This window comes from Cynocephalus volans, chromosome 14 (assembly GCF_027409185.1).
Source record: "Cynocephalus volans isolate mCynVol1 chromosome 14, mCynVol1.pri, whole genome shotgun sequence".
In the NCBI taxonomy this organism is placed as follows: domain Eukaryota; kingdom Metazoa; phylum Chordata; class Mammalia; order Dermoptera; family Cynocephalidae; genus Cynocephalus; species Cynocephalus volans.
Window position 1 is genome coordinate 57,930,307 of NC_084473.1, and position 23,239 is coordinate 57,953,545.

General features: G+C 35.4%; 1 protein-coding gene across 8 annotated transcripts in view; it reads right to left on the reverse strand.

The window, feature by feature from the left end:
• Positions 1-23,239, reverse strand: part of USP34 (ubiquitin specific peptidase 34) — a 226,199-nt gene that overhangs the window by 150,546 nt on the left and 52,414 nt on the right. For all 8 annotated transcript variants that reach the window (XM_063078358.1, XM_063078359.1, XM_063078357.1 and 5 more), the window contains exons 6-10: positions 17,476-17,543; positions 14,121-14,313; positions 13,042-13,103; positions 10,789-10,870; positions 10,609-10,701 (exon numbers count right to left, since the gene is read on the reverse strand). In XM_063078358.1, the coding sequence (XP_062934428.1) occupies positions 10,609-10,701; positions 10,789-10,870; positions 13,042-13,103; positions 14,121-14,313; positions 17,476-17,543 (498 nt within the window). The remainder of the gene's footprint in view (positions 1-10,608; positions 10,702-10,788; positions 10,871-13,041; positions 13,104-14,120; positions 14,314-17,475; positions 17,544-23,239) is intronic.

Sequence of the window (23,239 nt, forward strand, 5' to 3'; positions counted from 1 at the left end):
TTGGATCCTATATAGGAATGGCCGGTGCGCTCACTGGCTGAGCGCGGTGCGGGCGACACCAAGCCAAGGGTTGCGATCCCTTACCGGTCACAAAAAGACCAAAAAAAAAAAAAAAAAAAAAGGACACACATTGAGTGATTCCACTTATGTGAGATACCTAAGAATAGCCAAAAATTCCTCCCTCTGGGGAGCTATTGCTTAATACATAAAGAGTTTTTATTGAGGATGAACAAAGTCTTGGGTATAGATAGTAGTGATGTTGTTTACACATTATAAATATATTTAATGCCACTGAATTGCATACTCATGAATGGTTAAAATGGTAAATTTTATGTTATGTATATTTTACCACAATAAAATATTTTAAAACAGAAAAGAAAAAGTACATACATATGTTAAAAGACATCAACCAAAAACTTAGAACAAAACAAAACACAAAAACCTTCACAGGATTAATGAACACTTGAAAAAACTACATGAGAGGAAAATCTTGCCAACAGGAGATAATAGGATATATATCTTGGTAAAACTTTTATTGGGAGGATGGCTGGGCAGTACAGGGACCAAACCCTTGACCTTGGCGTTAGCAGCACCACACTCTCCCAAGTGAGATAACCAGCTAGTCCCCACCACCCACCAGCCCTTTTTTAAAAAAGTTGTTTGTTCGGAAAATAATGAACTACTACTAATCATGTCTACTCTACAATGTTTTGAGGAAAAACAACAGTGGCTCTTGTATCTTATATATTCAGTCAAGCTTTTCTTTAATCATAAAGAAAAAAGACACCTCAAGTGTGCAGAATCCCAGAATATAACATCCAGACACTTCCCGTCAAAGAAAACAAAAGGCTACTCTCTAAAATCCACAACAAGAATAATTACAAATTAACTCTGGAATAAGAAAAAAATGAGAAAAACAGGAATAAGGAAAAGTACGTGTGGTTGAGTCACATACTTAAAAACAGAATACCAAACAACAGTGAGAATTCTAGTTACAGCATAAAGTTTAAATGTTGTAATATTTGATAAAGTACAAATAATATAATAAAAATTGGGAGGTAGAAAATGAGAAAGTAGGAGAAACTGATAAAAGAACCTCCTCATCCTCCAGAGGAAAAAAAAATCAATCATTACTGTACTTTAGAATAAAATGAAACAAACCCATAAAGAATAAGAGAGTCACCAACGGATGTGAGATTTGAACAAATTTCTGAAGGACTGAAATGAGCGGGAACACCTTTGTAAACTCTAGTAGGTAGAAAAAGCTGGAACTGAGAGGAAGCTGTGAGGAAGCTACAGAGGAGGTAGACCAGACAATCTACCCAACATCACTGGGAAAGACCTGGGTTCAGAATAACAGACTTGATGAACAGCAGTAAGGAGACAGGGAGATGAAAACAGAAGATTTAAGTAAAGTCATCTATAAAGAATGATTATATCTGTCAGCCACTGTCAGAAAAACACAAGCAGCCAACCTATACTACCCAGCTACCAGGCCTCTTCCCTGAGGGAAAAAATTATATAAAGCCTTAGCTTTTTTTTTTTTTCTTGTAAGACAGTTGGTTGTACAAGTCATAGCTTGTAAGTATAGATATTGGCATCCCTTTACCTTCTCTCATTTAAAGTTCCATAGCTGAAAAGAAAGCCTGATAACACTAAAGAAAACAGTATAAGCATTAACGTTTCCATTACTATCCCCTCCAAAAGTTGCCAGACAGGAGTCCCACTTTTCTTATTGGTTTGCTTTGCTTGTTTTTCCCCACTGGCCAGTACTGGGATCGAACAGGGATGGGACCCCAGATCTTGGTGTTATCAGCACCACACTCTAACCAGCTGAGCTAATGGCCAGTTAGGAGTCCCATATAAGAGACAGTTCTAATGGAAAAGTATTTCACAACACCCAACACTATCTATACCACTTACCTAGTTGTCTTTCTTAAGTATGAATAGACAGCAAAGGTATATGAAGAGAGCCAACAACATGAAGGAGAAAAAAATCCAGTAAAGACAAGAGATTTGAATATGAAATGGAGGAAGGAATAATCATTCATGTTAACAGTTCCTGGAAAGGCAGGAAGGAATAGGATTCAAATTATAAAATGTATAGAAAGGGATATTGCAGCCGCCAGTCTATAACCCAAATATAGTCATAACTTCACATGCTAGTAATGTATGCAATGTTTCATAAGGTGGTAATCTAAATGTGCATACAAATACACATGCAGAAGCTAATTACTACAAGAGCATAAATCAGCATTTCAAAAATCTGGCAACACTTTGAGAATCTGATGAAAACTATGGATCATTTCTCCCCAAAATGTTCACAATATCACCTGCATCAGATGATACTTAAAGCCCTTCTAAATCCTAGGGAATTTGTCCACTGTTACTGAAACATGAAAATCTATCCTAAAAAGCTATTTACCTCCATTTCAAGACAGAAGTATTGTCTCAATAAGTAACATAAATTTATGCAATTTATTCAAATTTGGAAAGCATTTAACAATAAATTCCAAAAGAGTTAAAAGATTTTGAAGTTTATTTTCTGAAGTCCTATGATAGAAAGACACAGTGAAAAGGTGGGAAGAGAGGGACAAAGAGAGAAATTAAGTATAATGGAAAAATCGCTATTTATAATGGCAATAAAAAATAAAAATTTCTTTTTTTTTTTTTTTTTTTTTTTTAAAAAGATGACCGGTAAGGGGATCTTAACCCTTGACTTGGTGTTGTCAGCACCACGCTCACCCAGTGAGCAAACTGGCCATCCCTATATGGGATCCGAACCCGCGGCCTCGGCGCTCCCAGCGCCACACTCTCCCGAGTGAGCCACGGGCTCAGCCCAAAAAATAAAAATTTCTAAGAATAAGGAAACAAAAGAAAAGGCATATCATGTTTTGGATAGACAGAACTTACACTCTCCTCAAATTAATCATTACCACAATAAAAACAACAGTATTTTTTTAAGTCAGTATTAAAATTCATATAGAAAACTCAGACAGAAAAACTAGAAAAATGAGGAAGGACCAGCCCTACCAGATATTTTTAAATATTGCAAAGACACAAGTAAAGAAAAGGAGAAAAACAAGTATAAATTTAGGTATCAGCAATCACTCCCTTAAAGGGCCAAAAACAGGTGGCTGAGCTGCCCACGGGCCATAAGTTTATCATTCCTGGTACAGATCATGACTAGACATACAAATAGGTCAGTCTAGAAAGATCAGAAAATGAGGTAGTCAAGACAACAAAATCAGTATCTCAAGTCAGAAAGGGAAAAAAGTGTTACTGAACAAATGCAATTGAGCCAGTTAACAAAAAAATGGGAGAAAAACTTGAACACATATTTAACCCCTTAAATAAGGATAAATTCCACTTCCGGTCAAGATGGCGGAACAGACGGTCCCTAGCGTCACTCTCTCCCACAAATCAACCAATTTACAACTATAAAAACATAACATCAAGTGCACACGGAACGGGGAGACGTCCAGCAGAGGAAGCAGAAGCTCCGCGGAGACCACATGCCCTGCAGGGCCACCATCACACGATCCAGCAGATAGGCTTCTCTGCCACCACGCGGCTCCATCCCAAGCCTGGCCCAGCGTGCACGGAGGACGGAGACATCCAGCAGGGGAAGGGGAAGCTCCGCAGAGACCACATGCTCTGCGGTGCCTCCGCCCATCCCAGCAGCCCGACCCAGTGCAAGTGGAACAGGGAGACATCCAGCACGGGAGGTGAAAGCTCAGCAGAGACCACACACCCTGCAGTACCCCTGTGACCCAGCAGCCCAGCCGAGTCCAAGCCGACCAGAAAGGTGGCTCCCCAGACAGGGCCAAGAACTGAGGCGACCACACATGCAAGGCACTTGGGGCCAACTGAGCAGTCACTGAGATAGCCATACCAAATTGGCAACCCCAGCAACATCTTAGTCAGACATTAGTGTCAATCCTGTAGAAGGTGAATCCTCCTGCCACAATGAAGAAACATCAAAGAAAAGATACCAGAAATACGAAAAATCAAGAAAGTATACTACCAAAGGGTAATAACTCTCAAGATCTAGATCCTATAGAACAAGAAGCCCTTGAATGACTAACAAGGAATTTCGAGTGATAATTCTAAGGAAACTGAAGGAGATACAAGAAAACTCAGCTAGACATCATGATGAAATGAGGAAAAGTATACAAGACCTGAAAGAGGATATGTACAAGGAAATCAATGCCCTGAAAAAAAAGGTAGCAGAACTTGCCGATCTGAAGAATTTATTCAGCAAAATAAAAAACACAACAAAGAGTTTAACCAGCAGGCTTGCGGAAGTTGGAGAGAGAACCTCTGAACTTGAAGATGGGCTGTTTGAAATAACACAAGCAGACAAAAAAAAAGAAAAAAGAATCAAAGGCATTGAGGAAAATCTGAGAGAGATATCAGACAACCTTAAGCACTCAAATATCTGAGTCATGGGTATTCCAGAAGGGGAGGAAAAGGAGATCGCATTGAAAACATATTCAACAAAATAGTGGCAGAAAACTTCCCAGGTATACGAAAAATCACAGATCTTCAGATCCGGGAAGCTCAACGATCTCCAAACGTATTCAACCCGAAAACGTCTTCTCCAAGACATGTTATAGTCAAACTGGCAAAACTCAAAGACAAAGAGAGAATCTCAAAAGCTGCAAGAGAGAAGCGTCAAATCACCTACAAGGGAGCCCCAATCAGGCTAACATCAGACTTTTCATCACAAACCCTAAAAGCCAGAAAGGAATGGGATGATATATTCAAAATACTAAAAGACAGAGATTGCCAGCCAAGAATACTCTACCCTGCAAGGCTATCCTTCCAAAATGAAGGGCAAATCGTATATTTCTCAGACAAACAAAAACTGCGGAAGTTGACCACCACACGACCACCCTTACAAGAAATTCTCAAGGGAGTACTGGGTTTGGGTTCTGAAAAATAACCACCACTGCCATAAAAACCCAAGAAAAATCAAAGCCCACTAGTATAATAAAAATGGCATTCATGAAGAGAAAACAAACAAACAAAAAGGCTATCTACAGCCCAAGGAACCAACAAATACAGAACACAAAACAGTAAATCAGAAAGCAAGGAACAAAAGACACCTAAGACAACCAAACAATAATCAGTGAAATGCTAGGAATAAATCAACACTTTTCAATAACAACTCTTATTGTAAAAGGCTTAAATTCGCCAATCAAAAGACACAGACTGGCAGACTGGATTAAAAAGGAGGACCCAACTATATGCTGCCTTCAAGAGACCCACCTCACCCATAAAGACTCACACAGACGATGAATGAAAGGATGGAAAAGGATTTACCATGCAAACAGAAAAGAAAAACGAGCTGGAGTAGCTATTCTTATATCTGACAAAATAGACTTTAAACTAAAAACCATAAAAAGAGACAATGAGGGACACTACATAATGATAAAAGGACTGATCCACCAAGAAGACATAACAATCATATATACGCACCCAATGTTGGAGCAGCCAGATTTATAAAACAAACTCTATTAGACCTAAAGAAGGAAAGAGACACTAATACCATAGTAGTAGGGGACCTGAACACACCACTGTCAATATTGGACAGATCATCTAGGCAAAGAATCAGCAGAGAAACACAAGATCTAAACAAGACTCTAGACCAACTGGACTTGGCAGATATCTACAGAACATTCCTTCCAACAACCTCAGAATATTCATTCTTCTCATCAGCACATATATAATTCTCCAGGACAGATCACATATTAGGTCACAAATCAAGTCTCAACTAATTCAAAAAAATTGGAAATATCCCATGTATTTTCTCAGACCACAATGGATTAAAAGTAGAAATCAATAACAAATAAAATTCTGGAAACTATATAAACACATAAAAATTAAAGAGCATTCTACTTAATGACATATGGGTCCAAGAAGAAATCAAGCAGGAAATCAAAACATTTATTGAAACTAATGAAAATAATGATACATCATACCAAAACCTGTGGAATACTGCAAAAGCTGTATTAAGGGGGAAATTTATTGCATTAAATGCTCACCTCAGAAAAATGGAAAGATAGCAAGTGAACTAACTAACACTTCACGTTAAAGAACTACAAAAACAAGAACAATCCAAACCTAAAGTTAGCAGACAGAAAGAAATCATTAAGATCAGAGCAGAACTTAATGAAATTGAAACCCAAAAAACAATACAAAGATCAATGAATCAAAAAGTTGGCTCTTTGAAAAGATAAATAAACTTGACAACCCATTAGCATGGCTAAGAAAAAACAGAGAGAAGATTCAAATAAAAAAATTAGAAATGAAAAAGTTGATTTTACAACAGATTCATCTGAAATACAAGGAATCATTCGAGACTACTATAAACAACTATACAGCAACAAATTTGAAAATCTGGAGGAAATGGATAAATTTCTGGGCACACACAAGCTCCCAAAACTGAGGCATGAAGACGTAGAAAATCTGAACAGACCAATAACAATAAAGGAGACTGAAGCTGTTATCAGAAGGCTCCCAACAAAGAAAAGCCCAGGACCAGATGGATACACAGCAGAATTTTACCAAACATTCAAAGAGGAATTGCCACCGATTCTCTACAAACTATTCCAAAAGATTGAAACAGACGCAAATCTACCAAACTCATTCTATGAAGCAAACATCATCCTGATACCAAAACCAGGTAAAGATATAACCAAAAAAGAAAACTACAGGCTGATATCCTTGATGAATATAGGTGCAAAAATCCTCACTAAAATACTAGCAAACAGAATACAGCAACACATACATAAAATTATTCACCACGATCAAGTGGGATTCATCCCAGGGATGCAAGGTTCAACATATGCAAATCAATGAATGTGATACACCATATTAATAAAATCAAACACAAGGACCATATGGTCATCTCAATAGATATTGAAAAAGCATTTGATAAAATTCAACATTCATTCATGACAAAGACCCTCTATAAGTTAGGTATAGATGGAAAGTATCTCAACATAATTAAAGCCACATATGATAAACCCACTGCCAATAACATCCCGAATGGGGAAAAGCTGAAAGCTTTTCCTTTAAGAACAGGAACTAGACAAGGATGCCCACTCTCACCACTCCTATTCAACATAGTGTTGGAAGTACTAGCCAGAGCAATCAGAGAAGAGAAGGAAATAAAGGGCATCCAGATTGGAAAAGATGAAGTCAAACTGTCCCTGTTTGCAGATGACATGATCCTATATATCGAACAGCCTAGAGCCTCTACAAAAAAACTCTTGGAGTTGATAAATGATTTCAGCACAGTAGCAGGATACAAAATCAACACACAAAAATCAGTAGCATTTCTATTCTCCAATAGTGAACATGCAGAAAGAGATATCAAAAAAGCTTGCCCATTTACAATAGCCACCAAAAAAATAAAATACTTAGGAACTGAGTTAACCAAGGATGTGAAAAATCTCTATAATGCGAACTACAAACCACTGCTGAGAGAAATTAGAGAGGATACAAGAAGATGGAAAGATATCCCATGCCCTTGGATTGGAAGAATCAACATAGTGAAAATGTCCATACCACCCAAAGTGATATACAAATGCAATGCCTATGAAAATTCCAATGACATTTTTCTCAGAAATGGAAAGAACTATCCAGACATTTATATGGAATAACAAAAGACCACACATAGCCAAAGCAACGCTGAGCAAAAAAAATAAAGCTGGAGGCATAACACTACCTGACTTTAAACTATTCTACAAAGCTATAATAACCAAAACAGTATGGTACTGGCATAAAAACAGACACACTGATCAATGGAATAGAATAGAGAATCCAGAAATCAACCCACACATCTACAGCCATCTGATCTTTGACAAAGGCACCAAGCCTATATACTGGGGAAGAGACTGCCTCTTCAGCAAATGGTGCTGGGAGAACTGGATATCAATATGCAGGAGAATGAAACTAGACCCATCCCTTTCACCATACACTAAAGTCAACAAAAAATGGATTTAAGAATTAAATATACACCCTGAAACAATAAAACTTCTTAAAGAAAACATAGGAGAAACACTTCAGGAAGTAGGGCTGGACACAGACTTCAGGAATATGACCCCAAAAGCACAGGCAACCAAAGGAAAAATAAACAAATGGGATTGTATCAAACTAAAGAGCTTCTGCACAGCAAAAGAAACAATTAACAGAGTTAAAAGACAACCAACAGAGTGGGAGAAAATATTTGCAAAATATACATCTGACAAAGGATTAATATCCAGAATATACAAGGAACTCAAACAACTTTACAAGAAAAAAATAAACAACCCAAATAAAAAATGGGCAAAAGAGCTAAGTAGGCATTTCTCTAAGGAAGATGTACAAATGACCAACAGACATATGAAAAAATGCTCAACATCACTCAGCATTCTGGAAATGCAAATCAAAACTACACTGAGATACCATCTCACCTCAGTTAGGATGGATAAAATCCAAAAGACTCTGAATGATAAATGCTGGCAAGGTTGCAGAGAAAAAGGAACTCTCATACATTGTTGGTGGGACTGCAAAATGGTTCAGCGTCTATGGAAAATGGTATGGAGGTTTCTCAAACAATTGCAGATTGATCTACCATATGACCCAGCTATCCCACTGCTGGGAATATACCCAGAGGAATGGAAATCATCATTTCGAAGGTATACCTGTTCCCCAACGTTCATCGCAGCACTCTTTACAATAGCCAAGAGTTGGAACCAGCCCCAAATGTACATCATCGGATGAGTGGATACGGAAAAGTGGTATATCTACACAATGGAATACTATTCAGCTATAAAAAAGAATGTAATACTGCCATTTGCAACGACATGGATGGACCTAGAGAAAATTATATTAAGTGAAACAAGTCAAGCACAGAAAGAGAAATACCACATGTTCTCACTTATTGATGGGAACTAAAAGTAAATAAATAAATTCAAACACACACAAAAAAAACGGGGGTGGGGGGTGGGGAAAAAGACAACAATTACAATTCCTTAAAGTTGACATGACAAGTGAACAGAAAGGACATTGTTCGGTGTCGGGGAGGAGAGGGAGGAAGAAGGGAGGTTTCAGTAACAGGCCACAATAATCAACCACATTGTATATCAACAAAATAAAATTAAAAAAAAAAAATCAAGATAAATTCCAGCTGGATCAAAGATTAAAATATAAAATTGCAATGGCAAATGTATAGGAAGAAACTAAATGGGAATTCTCTTATAATCTTGGCATACAGAAGGCATTTCAAACCATGACACAAAATCTACAGGCCATAAAAAATTCAACCACAAATTTGAAACCAGAAATTTTAAACTGAACAGGAAAAATCACCTTAAGCAAAAGCAAAAGACTACAAACTAGAATATAGTCATAAGGCCTAATGACAAACAAAAGACCAATTTCACAGATGAGTAAAGAGTTCCTACAAATAAAGAAAAACAAGAAAAGCAACTGATAAATGGCAAAGAATATGAAGACGTTCCTGGGCAAGGAAACAAAATGATTCTTAAACACAAGATTTGCAAACTCATTCATAATAAAAGAAATGCAAATTTTAAAAAACCAATGATATCACTCTTCACCCATCAGATTAGCAAAGATCAAGAAGTTTACTGACAGAATGCACTGAGGCGGCTAAGGGAAAAGTGGAATTATCATACCAGTATCTACCACAAATAAACCACACATATGCTTTAACCTAGCAATTCTACTTGTAAGTAGGAATTTTTCCTTGCATGTAAGTTCTGCAAAAGGATGAAATGATTGTTAGAAGTTACTTATTATAGCATTGTTTATAATAGAAAAGATTGGGGAAAAAAATGCCCAGAACGCAAATTGGTTAAATAAATTATGGTACATACATACAGTGAAACAATATACAGCCTTTTAAAGAAAAATAAGAAAGCACTTCATATGCAGGTACTTCAAAAAGTTTGTAGAAAAATAGAATTAAGAGACAACACAAATCTTGCCATAAATTTTTTGAAGTACCCTCATATATTGCTATGAAATTTCCAGAATAAATTAAGTCAAAAAAAGCCAAGTCTGTCTGTTATGCTACATTTGTGAAAAAGAGAAGGGCAAAAATATATACAATCAGCTATTTATATAGATTAATCTCTGATACACCTGAGAAGGTAAAAACTATGTGCCTGGGAGACAGGGGCAGGAGGGAAAAACATGTAATATATCTTTTACTTTACTTTTTGGATTTTGAATCATGTGGATTTATGCCCATTCAAGAAAAATTAAAGAAAAAATCAGTACAATAGTGAAGAAACATACCAATACAACATTCAAGATAGACTGTATTAAATGAGAATAATCGGAAAATGTCTCTTTATTAAGCCAAGATAGATGTGTGAAGAAACTTCAACTGACTGGTCTGATTTCCTTCAATTGTAGTAAAACATGAACTCTGAAGCCAGAATGCAGAGGTTCTATTCCCAGCGTTTCTATGTCTTGGTATCTTTAGCTATAAAATGAAGATGACAATAGAACTTACCTCATAGGAGAGGTAAAAGCATTTAGAACATATAATTTAAGTTGTCAATAAATTTAAGTTGTCAATATTACCTGTGCTGCGGCCCAAATGCAGTCAATATGCTGAGTACTTAGTCGCCCTTCTGCAGCCAAAAAATTCAAAATCACTTGGCACTGTTTGATAATCTGGAAAAGAAAAAGTTACTATAGTTAATTTTTTAAAATACTCTTCTCTCTTAATAGAACAGAGAAGCCATGTAACTATCCACAAACCTCAATATGTAAATTTGGTCCAAATATATGTTCCACCACATTGTTGCTAATAAGCCAGTCTGCAAGTTCTTTTGCAATGGACCTAAAGTGAAATAATAAAAATAGTACATTTAAAAAAAATTTTTTTATCACCCTTTCTTAAGACTAAACAGCAGACACAGGGCTGGCTGGTTAGCTCAACTGATTAGAGCATGGTGCTGATAACACCACAGTCAAGGGTTCAGATCCCCATACCAGCCAGCCACCGAAACAACAAAAAAAAAAGAAAGAAAGAAAAAAGCAGACACAGAAGTTGAAAACCTAAATCTGTTCTATACAAATTAAAAAGAAGTGATCATACACAATTAGTTGTTCAGAGTACTACAAATTGTAACTAAAATAAAATATAACAAATGCTAATATCCCCTGGGTTTATAAACACGCAACAAACTGAAAATTTAGGATAACAACTAAAACCAGGTACACAAGTGAGAATACCAACTAACACTTAATTGGTGATATACAGTCCTACTCAAAGACAGTCTTCCCACTTTATTTCCATAGCAGGCACTGAAGCATTCAGAGGTTTCCCAATATGCCCTCTATGATGATATAACATCAAGCAAGTAGATTACCAAAATGGTAAACAAAAGAATTAACCCCAAGCCAAATGGCAAATCTCCTGCCTGATACAATGAAGATTCCACTGATGAATGACAAGGGAAGTGATAGCATAGAGTAGAAGAAAATAGGTTTTAAAATAAGATATACAGAAAAAGATCCCCAATTTTTTCATCTATATGAATTACATACAGAAAAACTAGACAAACTGAATAATTTCTATTATTGTTTATCCAAAGAAGTAGGAATTTTTATTATAATTTATTATATCCATATGTTATATATTATATAACATGACATATTTTATAATAAGAACTTATTCTAAAGGTTTAAAAAAACATTAAAAATTAGATATATGGTCCTCAAAAAGTAAAACATTAAAATAAAACTATTTATGATATATTTTACTTATGTCTGGGTAGCCCTACTGAAGCTACAATCAATAAGGGGAGTAGGTCAGAAAAAATATTTGAATAAATAATGGCCAAACTTCCCAAATTTCATGAAAAACATTCATCTACACATCCAAGAAGTGCAACAAATTCCAACAGGATAAACACAAAGAGATCTGTATCTAGACACATCATAGTCAAATGGTTGAAAACTAAAGACAAAAATCTTGAAAGCAGTGAGAGAAAAACAACTAAGCATGTACAAAAGAAACACTATAAGGTTAACAGCTGACTTCTTATCAGAAACAGAGTAATGAAGCTATATTACAGCAAAGATTTTGTATTTTATTAGAACGAAGTTAGTTATAATCTGAAGAAGTTAAATGTATATTGGAACCCATAGGGCAATCACTAAAAAAAATTTTTTTAATAAAATAAATATAATTAAAATGGTATACCAAGATATACCTATAAACTGCAAATAAGGCAGTAAAGAGGACTAGAGAAATAAAAAAAGACATGAGATACAGAGAAAACCGATAGCAAAATGGGAGATATAAAACCAGCTTCATAAATGACGTTAATAGTGAATGGATTAAAAACTCCAATTAAGGCACAGAGTACAGGACTAGGTAGTTTTTTAAAAAAAGATCCAACTATATGCTGCCTCCAAAAGACATACTTTAGATTCAAAACAACAGACTGAAAATAAAAGGATGAAATAAGATATACCATGCAAACAGCAAACATAAGAAAGCTGCAGTGCGTACACTAATATCAAATAAAATAGACATTAAGCCAAAAAATGTCAGAGACAAAGAGAGACATTTTATAATGATAAAAAGATCAAATTACTGGTAACATATAACAACTATAAACATATGTGGACCTAACAAAAGGGCCCCAAAATATACAGAGCAAAAACTGACATAATTGAAAGGAGAAATTACTTTATTGTAACAGCCTGAAGCAAAAGAGTATACTTTCTGAAAACTATCAGTACAATAGTTTTCATATTCAATTCTGTGTAAATAGTATCCTTTGCATTTTGCAACAAATAATACTATATATTGGTACATGCTTTCTAAAAAGAGAAATGTGTCAACAAATTGTTCTGAAAGCTTATTAAAGACTGTACAATTTGAAGCCAAAAGGCTAAGACTTTAAATACGTCAAACCTAATAGTCACAATTATATTTATTATATAAACAGCAACACATTAGAATGTTATACTTATGTATAAATTAATGCTCCAACTTACGTTTCTGTGTCTGATACCAACGACTCATTATTGCACACATCATTGAAGGTATGAAGTTGATTCTATGATTAGAGAAAAGAAATTAAAGATTTTTCCAAAATTATTCTTCTATATGTTAGCAAGTGTCAAGAAACACAGTAAATTGACTGATATATGTAAATCATAATCAATAACCAGATTAAAATTATAGAATATAAGACAAATAATCAGAGACACACACCTCCCAATTAGTATGACTACCTTCTTTATCATTTAAAAATACTAAATACATTCATTCCACAAGTAATATTTATGCTTTATTATACTAAGCACACGAGAGAAAAAAAAGCTGATTAAGGAAAAAAAACACAAAAATGTAATTCAAGGCATCAAGTAATATATTATCACAGACAAAGTTTCCAGAAAAGCTCCTTAGATAAACTCATTCAGGATTTAATTTTTCTGGGAAAATATAGAAAACAAGTATTTCCTATATTTACAAAGTCCAATATGTGGGTAAAATCTAGCTACTTGAGATTTTCAGTGTAACTACACTACAAATACAGACAGGAAATGTAAAGGAGTTAGGACTAATGGGGACTGTAGCAAACCAAAGAAAGCATATCCACCTAAAGGATGCAGCTAACTACTTAGCTCTAGCAAATTACTGTTATGCAAGAACACAGACCCAAGGATAACAGGGCTTCCTCCCCACAGCCCCACCACGGAAAGCCAAGAATATAGATTTTTATGTGATTTCTCCCTCTTTAAAACAGTATTTAATACTATATAACACAAACAACACATTACTGTTAGTGAAATTTGTCCTATGGCCCAATAACCTGTGGTTTCTGCCTGGAAAATTAAGTAACTGCTTATAATCCCCTTGACACTGAAATCGAACAGATCTAAGCCTCAAATTTCTCATAAAGTAAAAGAAACACAGAAATTATTTGTGAAGACCACACAAAGTAATCCATGTAAAATGCTTAGCACAATGCCTAGTATAAAGTGCTCCATAAAAAAGTGAGTATCATTATTATGATGATGAACTATAAGGCAAATAAAAAATGACCAAAAATAAAGCAAATACAGCTTACTGTTATTTGACTCAATCCAGCCAACCTCATAGTCAAAGTAGGTGACATAAAGTACTTAAATGCAAGGTCTAGGCTTTCTTTATCAAAGCATAATGTTGTATCCAATGGTTCTTTCACTGTGCTCCACATTAAGTCAGCCATGTTACGAGCCGCACTCTGTCGTAACTCCTGATCAGAGAGCTTGCATAAATACCTGAAATGATTCAGAAACAGAAAATACACAAAAAATCACAAAACATTTCTAAAGACCACACAATAATTTCACAATATGCCTTTGCTCCATATCTCCATAATGTTTTAATACGGCAGAATCTGGCATTCTCAGATTTAACATTCCCAATTTAAACTATTTCTAAGTAATACTTAAAGGACTGTGACCTGTGGCAGTGTGTCCTTTTGCTGACCAACTTGAATCAGCAACTGCAAAGAGCCAAGTCATTTAAAACAGGATTCTGCACCTCCAGTACAGATTTATTATTCTCTAATAACTGTCATGTGCACAGCTGTTATAATAAATTTCAGCTTGACTTCATATATACAGCACATCTTCTCCCCCAAAATAGCCAAAATTCTTTAACATGTGTACATTTTAAACATTATCCTTTTATTGCTTCCCAAAACCACAAACTTCTGGTTTCCATCTCAGGCCCTACCTAATCTCTTTGGCTGGTTCCTTTTCCACTATCCAACCTTTCAATGTTAATGCTCCTGTAATAGATTACAAAATAGCCACAAATTTCTCCCATCACTACATGTAGAAGTCTTTTCTACTCCTCCTATCAAGAGGTGTCATCTATTTCTCTGCCCCCTTGATTCTAGGCTTTGCCATGTAACTTGCTTTGACCAATGGGATATTAACAGACATGACATAAGCAGAATCTTGAAAAGTCTTTGAGCTTGCCCTCTCTTGCTGGGAACTCTTCTACAACCAGAAGAAGGGACCCAGGTTAGCCTGCTGGATGAAAGAGAAATGTCTGATGCCCCAACTGACATCCAATCAACTGCAAGATGTGTATGACAGTCCTTCATTCCCCAAGACCAATCAGCCTGTCAATCACAGAATGTCAGAATGAGGCTATCCTAGACCATCCAGTTTCAGCCAAGTCAGACCAGATCAGTAGAACTGCATAGCCAACCAGAGAACTGTGAGAAAGAATAAATGGCTGTTGTATGAAGCCACTAAGTTTTGGGGTTGTTTTCTTACACAGCAAAAGCAACTGATACAACAGGGCTCTATCCTAGACTCACCTCTATTCTCTTACTATAATATTCCCTCCCCAAGTGCCCTCATTCACTCCCGTAATTTTTAAGTACTGTCTTTACACTGACAACTCTTAAATTAATGAAACTGTTTTAAACTACAGGTTCATATTTCCAATTTGCCAGTGCCACTTACATATCCCACAGGTATCTCAAAGTCTTGTCTTTTAAGTTCTCCCAGTCTTTCATATCTCAGTTATGACATCCACAGTACAAAAGAGAAATCTATGGGGGAGGGGAGACCTAAATACCATCCACAATGACACTTTTCCTTATACCCCATCAGTCTTGTTTTTATTTTCACTTATATCCATCTGCAGTGGACTGAATGGTCCCCCCAAATCACTGAAGCTTAATCCTCACTGTAACTGTTGAGGGTGGGAAATCCTATTACAATTGAAAGGTAGGGCCTTGAAGAGGGGATTAGTCTCTGAGGACCATGCCCCAGTGAATGGACTAATAATGGTAGTTATGGGTGTCGTACTGAGGACTTTAAAACGAGAGCACATGTGAGTCTCTCTCTGCTCTGCCATTCTGCCATGTGAGATATCCCTGCATTACTATCACTACACCAAGACCTTTACCGGACGTGTTCCCTAGACTCTGGAACTCCCAGCCTCTGAAACCATAAGCAACAAATTTCATTTTCTCACAAATCATTCAGTTCCAGGAATTTCTTTTGTAAGCAAATGGGCTAATATACCATCCAATTTTCAAAATCACCATTAATAATCCTACTACAAGTAACCATTCATTTCTTCCCAGGACTACTAAATTAACCTTTTAACTAGTGTCCTTGCTTCTACTCCAGTCCCAATATAATTTTTGATCCACTTCAAAGACCAAATTGATCTAAAAATGATCATGACTTATTTGCTGAAAACCCCTTAACAGATCCAAATCCTTAGTGGCCTGCAAGATCCTGAATAATCTGCCCGTGCTTATCATTCTAATTTCAAATCATAATTATACCAGTCAGCTTCTAGTTCATTATATGTCATATTCTTTACAACTTCAGCACCTATACCCATATGCTCCTTCTATCTGGAATACATCCATCTGATCATGTCTGGATTAGCTGATTCATGTCCCACAGATGTCACCTTTCAGAAGGGCTTCATATTCCCTTTGTATCATATTACCTTACTTGCACAGCATTCATCACTACCTGATTTTTTTTTTTTCTGACACTTTCTCCCACAACTCGTATAGTACTGGAAAAATAACACTCAAATATTAGCGCATGAATGAATAACAGTAGAAAGAACTCATAAATTTTATCAAGAAATACAATTCTGGGCCGGCCCGTGGCTCACTCGGGAGAGTGCGGTGCTGATAACACCAAGGCCCCGGGTTCGGATCCCATATACGGATGGCCGGTTTGCTCACTGGCTGAGCGTGGTGCTGACAACACCAAGTCAAGGGTTAAGATCCCCTTACCGGTCATCTTTAAAAAAAAAAAAAAAAAAAAAAAAGAAATACAATTCTAAGCATCCTGACAGTTCATACTCTAAGACTAATCAATACAACTCCTTTTCCATCTTCTTAGGTTTCCTTCTTAGGTTGAGACTTACAAAACTCAAATGTCACCTCCTCCTCAATGAGACCTTCCCCATCCCCATATTTAAAACTGTAACCCACCCTCTAGAACTCTTAATCCACCTTTGCTGCTGTTTATCCTGTAATACTTATCACTTTCTGATGTACTATATCATCTACTTATTTATTTTGTAAATAGAATGCATAAAAGAGCAGAGATTTTTTTAATCTATTTTCTTCTGTGCTATATCCCCAGAGCCCAGAACATAATACTTTGTATCTGATGACTAAATAAATACAGTAATAATTATTTATCACTTTAGTTCTTTTTATATACTCATGTAAAAAAAAAAAATCCAACACAAGTTGCTAAAAACTAAACATTAAATATAAACCCAATAAGTGCATAAAAAATAATATACACAAAACTGTTAATTAAAATTTTCTCTAGAGGATGTGACTAGAAGGAATTTTCAAACAATGTAATTCTATGTTATAAACTGTTTAAATGTATTACACATCGATAATCAGGGGGAAATGATTTTTATAAACTTACCTGATAACATAGGTCCTAAAAGGTATAATGTGCTGCATGACAGCAGGGATATGCAGCCATATTCTAATCTAGAGAAACATAAAAATGATATTAATACATAACCAATATGTGAAATACATGTCTTTCACTAATTAAAAACAAGAGCATTTAGTATTTTGTGGCTTCTAAAACTACATACGTTTTATTACTGATTTTGAAAAGGATAACTTCAAAATACAATCACACATACAGCAGGTAATTTATCCTATGTGTAAAATCAATCTGAACAATTAATACTAGCTTCTTGCTGAAAAGGGAAAACCATCTATCCAAGTAGTATCTCTTTACTACATGCTTCCCTATACCTTTGCACGGCAGCAACCCCAATACAAAGCACTAACTTAGTTTTTTCATAAACAATCACAGTTTTAAATAATCCATCTCATCCTTCCAACTAAAAAATATCAAATCACCTATAATTTCTAGTCATTTCAAGATCCATCTAAGGCAAATATGTGTTATAGTCACACACTGATTATAATATAAGAAACTATTTACTGAAATAAGCTCTCATTGTAAAAATCCCTCACCTGAGTTATAATACAAGCTATAATAAACCTGTTTCCTTACTTTTTCTAAATGATAATCCAGCCCATTTTAAAATCTGTTATGATTACATTATAACAGTTTTATTCTCACAGTGGTTTAAATATCATAAGAATAAAAATCCTAACCAAACAACAAACTCTGATACTAACCCTTGACGTAGTCAAGGATACAAATTAAAAACAAATTTGAAAATATAGAATGTATCGCTTCACTCTAATCGAATAAAAGATATCTATAAAAATTCTATAGCATATACTACACTAATGGTGAAATGTTAAAAGCCTTCCTTCTGAAACTAGGAACAAGACAAAGAACCTTCTCAAATCCACTTAAACTGAAAGTCTTAAACAGTGCAATAAGGCAAGAAACTAAATAAAAGACATAGGACTAGAAAGGAAGAATTAAAACTGGTATTACTCTGAGATGATATGATTATGTAAATAGAAAATCCAAAACAATTTTCACATAAACTTCTTTGGAATTAATGAATTTAGCAAGACTGATGCTTTGAAAGTTAATACAAATGAGTAAATATACACATATATATGTATACGTGCACACTATGTATGTTTTTTTCTTATATACGAGGAATAGGAAAACTTTTCAAGAAGATTCTCTTTACAACAGCATCAAAAAATATCATATGCCAAATAATCTAACAAAGATATACCTCTACACAAAAACACAGAAAATTATAATGAAATTAAAGAACACGTAAATAAGGAGACATTTACCATATTTATAAAAGACTCAATATTGTAAAGATGACAGTTCTTCCCACATTGATCTACAGATTCAATGCAATCCTAAAAGGTTTATATGCAGAACTTCAGTTGATTTCCAAGACCAAAGGTACAAGAGCCAAAACCTTTAGGAAAACCAGCAAAGAGGTACCACTTGCTTTACCAGATAGCAGGACTTCTTATAAAGCTCCAGAAGTTAAGATAGTATGCAAACAGCACAAGATGAAGTGAGTAGACTAATGGACTATGTTAGAGAGCTCAGACCCATGCACACAAAGATCTGATTTATGACAAAAGTAGTACTGCTCAACAAAGAGGAAAGGCCTGTCTTTGCAATAATAGTGTTAGGACCAGTGGACATGTATATGAAAAAGAAAATGAATCTTGATCCCTTCCCCACACTATGCAAAAAAATTAATTGCATTTGAAATGTAAACCAAAATTGAAAGTTAAAACAACAAAACTTCTAGACTATAGGAAAATATCCCTTAAGGTAAAGAATGACTTTTTCCACTAGAAATGAAAACCTTAACCATAAAGGAAAACACTGACAAATTATACAACATAAAATCTGATGAATAATACAAGGGTACTTCAAATATTTCATGGAAAGATTCATATTATCTTTCAATTTTATTTTTCCACAAATTTTTGAAGTGCCCTCATATTTCTTAAACACAAGAGAATGAAAAGCAATCCTCAAAGTGGAAAAAGATATTACTAATACATAAATCAGACAAAAGACTTGTATCCAAAAATTAAAAGAAATCTCCAAGCATCATTAAAACAGCAGACGATTTTTAAAATGGGCAAAAGATCTTAACAGATACTTCACAAAAAGTATCCAAATGGCTTATATGCCTATGAAATATTGCTCAATCTCATTAGTCATTAAAAATAATACATAATAAAAACACAATGAGGGCCAGCCCCATGGCTCACTCGGGAGAGTGTGGCGCTGGTAGCACCGAGGCCGCGGGTTTGGATCCTATATAGGGATGGCCAGTACGCTCACTGGCTGAGCGTGGTGCAGACCACACTGTGCGAAGGGTTGCGATCCCCTTACTGGTCAAAAAAAAAAAACCCACAATGAGATACTACTATACATCCATCAGAAATGTCTAAGAATAAGAATACCAAGTGTTAGCAAAAATATGTAGCAATGGGAACTCTCACAGACCAGGCAGCAGTGTAAATTAATACAGTCACTTAGGAAAACTTCAGCATTAACGTTAAGACTGAATACAAGTGTACCCAATTGACGAAGAAATTCCACTTCTAGATATATATCCAAATGAAATGTACACACATGTACACCAAAAGACAAATAAAAGAATGCTGACACCCACATTAACTGTAATAGCCTAAATGTCCATCACCAGTAAAATGAGTAAATAAATGTTGGTATATTTATTTTAAAAGAATATTACGCAACAGTGAAAATGAACAGACTAGAACTGCACGCAATATAAATCCCAATGTTAAAAAAAGCAGCCAAAGGGCCGACCCCATGGCGCACTCGGGAGAGTGCGGCGCTGGGAGCGCTGCAGCGCTCCCGCCGTGGGTTCGGATCCTACATAGGGATGGCCGGTGCGCTCGGTGCGGCTGGTCACAAAAAAAAAAAAAAAAGCAGCCAGGCATAAAATAATGCACAGAATGTGATTCCATCTGCATCGGTGACAAAACAGACAAAACTAAATCATAATGTTTAGGGATGTAAGCTTAGGTGATAAAACCATAAAGAAAAGCAGAAAGGTGATCACCATACAAGTACAAATTATGTTTACTTTAAAGGGGAAAGAGACTTGGAGTGATCTGGGGAGCTGACAATATATTGTTTCTTGGTTTGAGTAGTGATTAAATGGGTATTCACTTTGATAAATCACTGAGCCATATATTATCATTTTATACACTTTCTGCATGAATGTTATTTTTCAAATTTTAAAAAAGGTTAAAAGATTCTATTTTACATAAGATATATTAGAGGGGATGAACACGAAGTTACAGCAATACCTTTTATTTGGGGATAAACAAAGACACAAATGAATAAAAAATTTAAAATGACAAGTGAAGAAAAAATGTCAAAATTGGTAGGAAAATTTTTTAATAGAAAGAAGAGCTACCATTTACCAGGCCCTTAATATTCCCATTCTGATAAATGAGACAAGAGGGGCTTATAAAAGAAATGAAACCCAAATTACGTAGTACACCAACAAAGCTACAATTCAAACCCAGGATTATATCTCTATAAAATTGACATTCTTTAACACTACTACACATGCAAGCAGTATAAGAACCAAATTCCATATGCTATTAATCCTACAATGTGTGTCCTTTTTCTTTCCCTCCTGTAAGTTTTGAGCTTCTCAGGTTTGCTTTTCCTCCTCTTGGTGCTAATGTAATTCTAGCTCTCCTAACTACAGATTAAAAATCTCAGGAATAAGAAAAATGCCCGCTGCTCCCCTATAACTGCAGAAAAACAGTATTCTGTATCACAAAGATGGTTCTGATAAAGCTACAAAATGAAAACTTCACAGAACAGTCAACCTACACTCCTATGCAGTATGGAGGTATCAGAAAATATATAATCCTACTCTAATTTCTGATATTAAAGTCCTTGTTAGTGCATTTGTAAAAGCAGTTTCAGGACAATGAAATTCAGAAATTGTTACTATGTCCTCTGATATGTCACTATAACCCCCAGAAGTTTGCATCTCTGACTACATCTCAACAATTTAAGTTGTCATATGTTTTCTAGAGCATATATTTGTGAGTCTTCTTTATTAAGCACCATTTCCACTTTTTTCTTCTCCATGCTTGTTAATAAAATAAATCCCATGTCTCCACTGGATTCTTCATAAATTAATAAAAGGTGTTATATCGGAGATGACAAATTCAGGCAAAGAGCTGAGGCTGAGGAAGGACACTATAAGCTAAAACCAAATATAACTCAACAAAGGGACGAAAGATTAATTTCCATCTGCGTCTCAGTGGGGAAACTTGTACAACTGTGTTCTACTTCTCTAACCTGTGTTAAATGTTGGTAAGCTGTTTTTGCTGAATAACTAAGGGCCAACACAAAGTAAGAAAACTACATAAACATTTTCGTTATTGCTCTCCTATGCCTGCAGCCATTACTAAAGAATAGATCCATATAATAAGTGAAATATTATGTGCAAAATTGAGAAATCTGCTAACAATCAGAGCTAGTTAAGAACTGCAAAAGAGTTTTTGAGACTGAAATAAGAATATGGGCTTGAGGATATTATCAGATTTGAACCTAAATCTTATTGAGTAAGAATTTTCTTTCTTTGTTGATAATTCAAACCCAGGGCACAGTGAGTCTTCCCGTAATACAAGTTCAGGATTGCAGGTTCAGGTTGTAAGAGATAACATTCACCACCTGATAAAGTTACTTTTCCTAGTAAAAGGAAACCATCCAAGAAAAACAGAACGGTCTGGGTCCCAGAAAGTAATATCAAATATGTTCTCTTCCTAATGTGTGATCTGCCATAATAAATTGAGGAAGAAAAAGGTACTCAAAAAGGTTAGTCCATATCTATCCTACCCTAAAAGTGGTTTGTAACTTATGAGTTTTTTTCTTTTCTTTACAAGGAAAGAATTGCCCTAAAGTCTATTAATTTTTTTCATTGTTAAATGTACTAGGAGTTTTCATTGATGTGGGAAAGCCTATGCAAATTCAGAGATTTCTAAACAGGAACTTCAGCTTTCTTGAAGCTCGAACAGCATGGCTAAACAAGCTGCCTGTTTCTCAAAAAAATAAACGGACAAATAAAAATGACCAGCATTTATACAATGACCCACTAAAGGAAACTACTACTATGCTCCAGATCAATTTGTATGCACCTAGAAAATTCTGAAATGTAAAGGTCTTCAAGTTTCTCAAATGCAAACAGATGTCTACTTTACTTGTTTAAAGAAACCACTAAGTATTTATATAAATTTCAGGTGGGGTAGTCAATACACCAAAAAAGTCAGAAATCATGCCGAAACTTTTACTGCTTTAAGTATCATTAGCTCTTTAAGAAAAACTCGAAGACGGTGGGGAAAAAGAAAAAGTAAAGCACAGGTTCTGCAGAAACCTCGATCATAAAAAGATGTCTAACTTAAGCTCTTAATTTGCACCAAAGTGTTATCTATATTAAAGAAATTAGAGGGGATGGCTGGTTAGTTCAGTTGGTTAGAGTAAGGTGCTATAGCACACCAAGGTCAAAAGCTTAGATCCCAAACCAGCCAGTGGGAAAAGGGAAAAAGAAGAAATAAGAATGATGCACAGGGCCAAATGTAAGTAAAAGACGTTTTTCATGAGGATAAGGTGCCAAGTAAGAGCTACTCAATGGAGTTATTAAAACCTTTGATTAAAAAGTACATGGGTTCAAGTGAGCCCCCCCAAAATAAATTTTTTAAAGTAC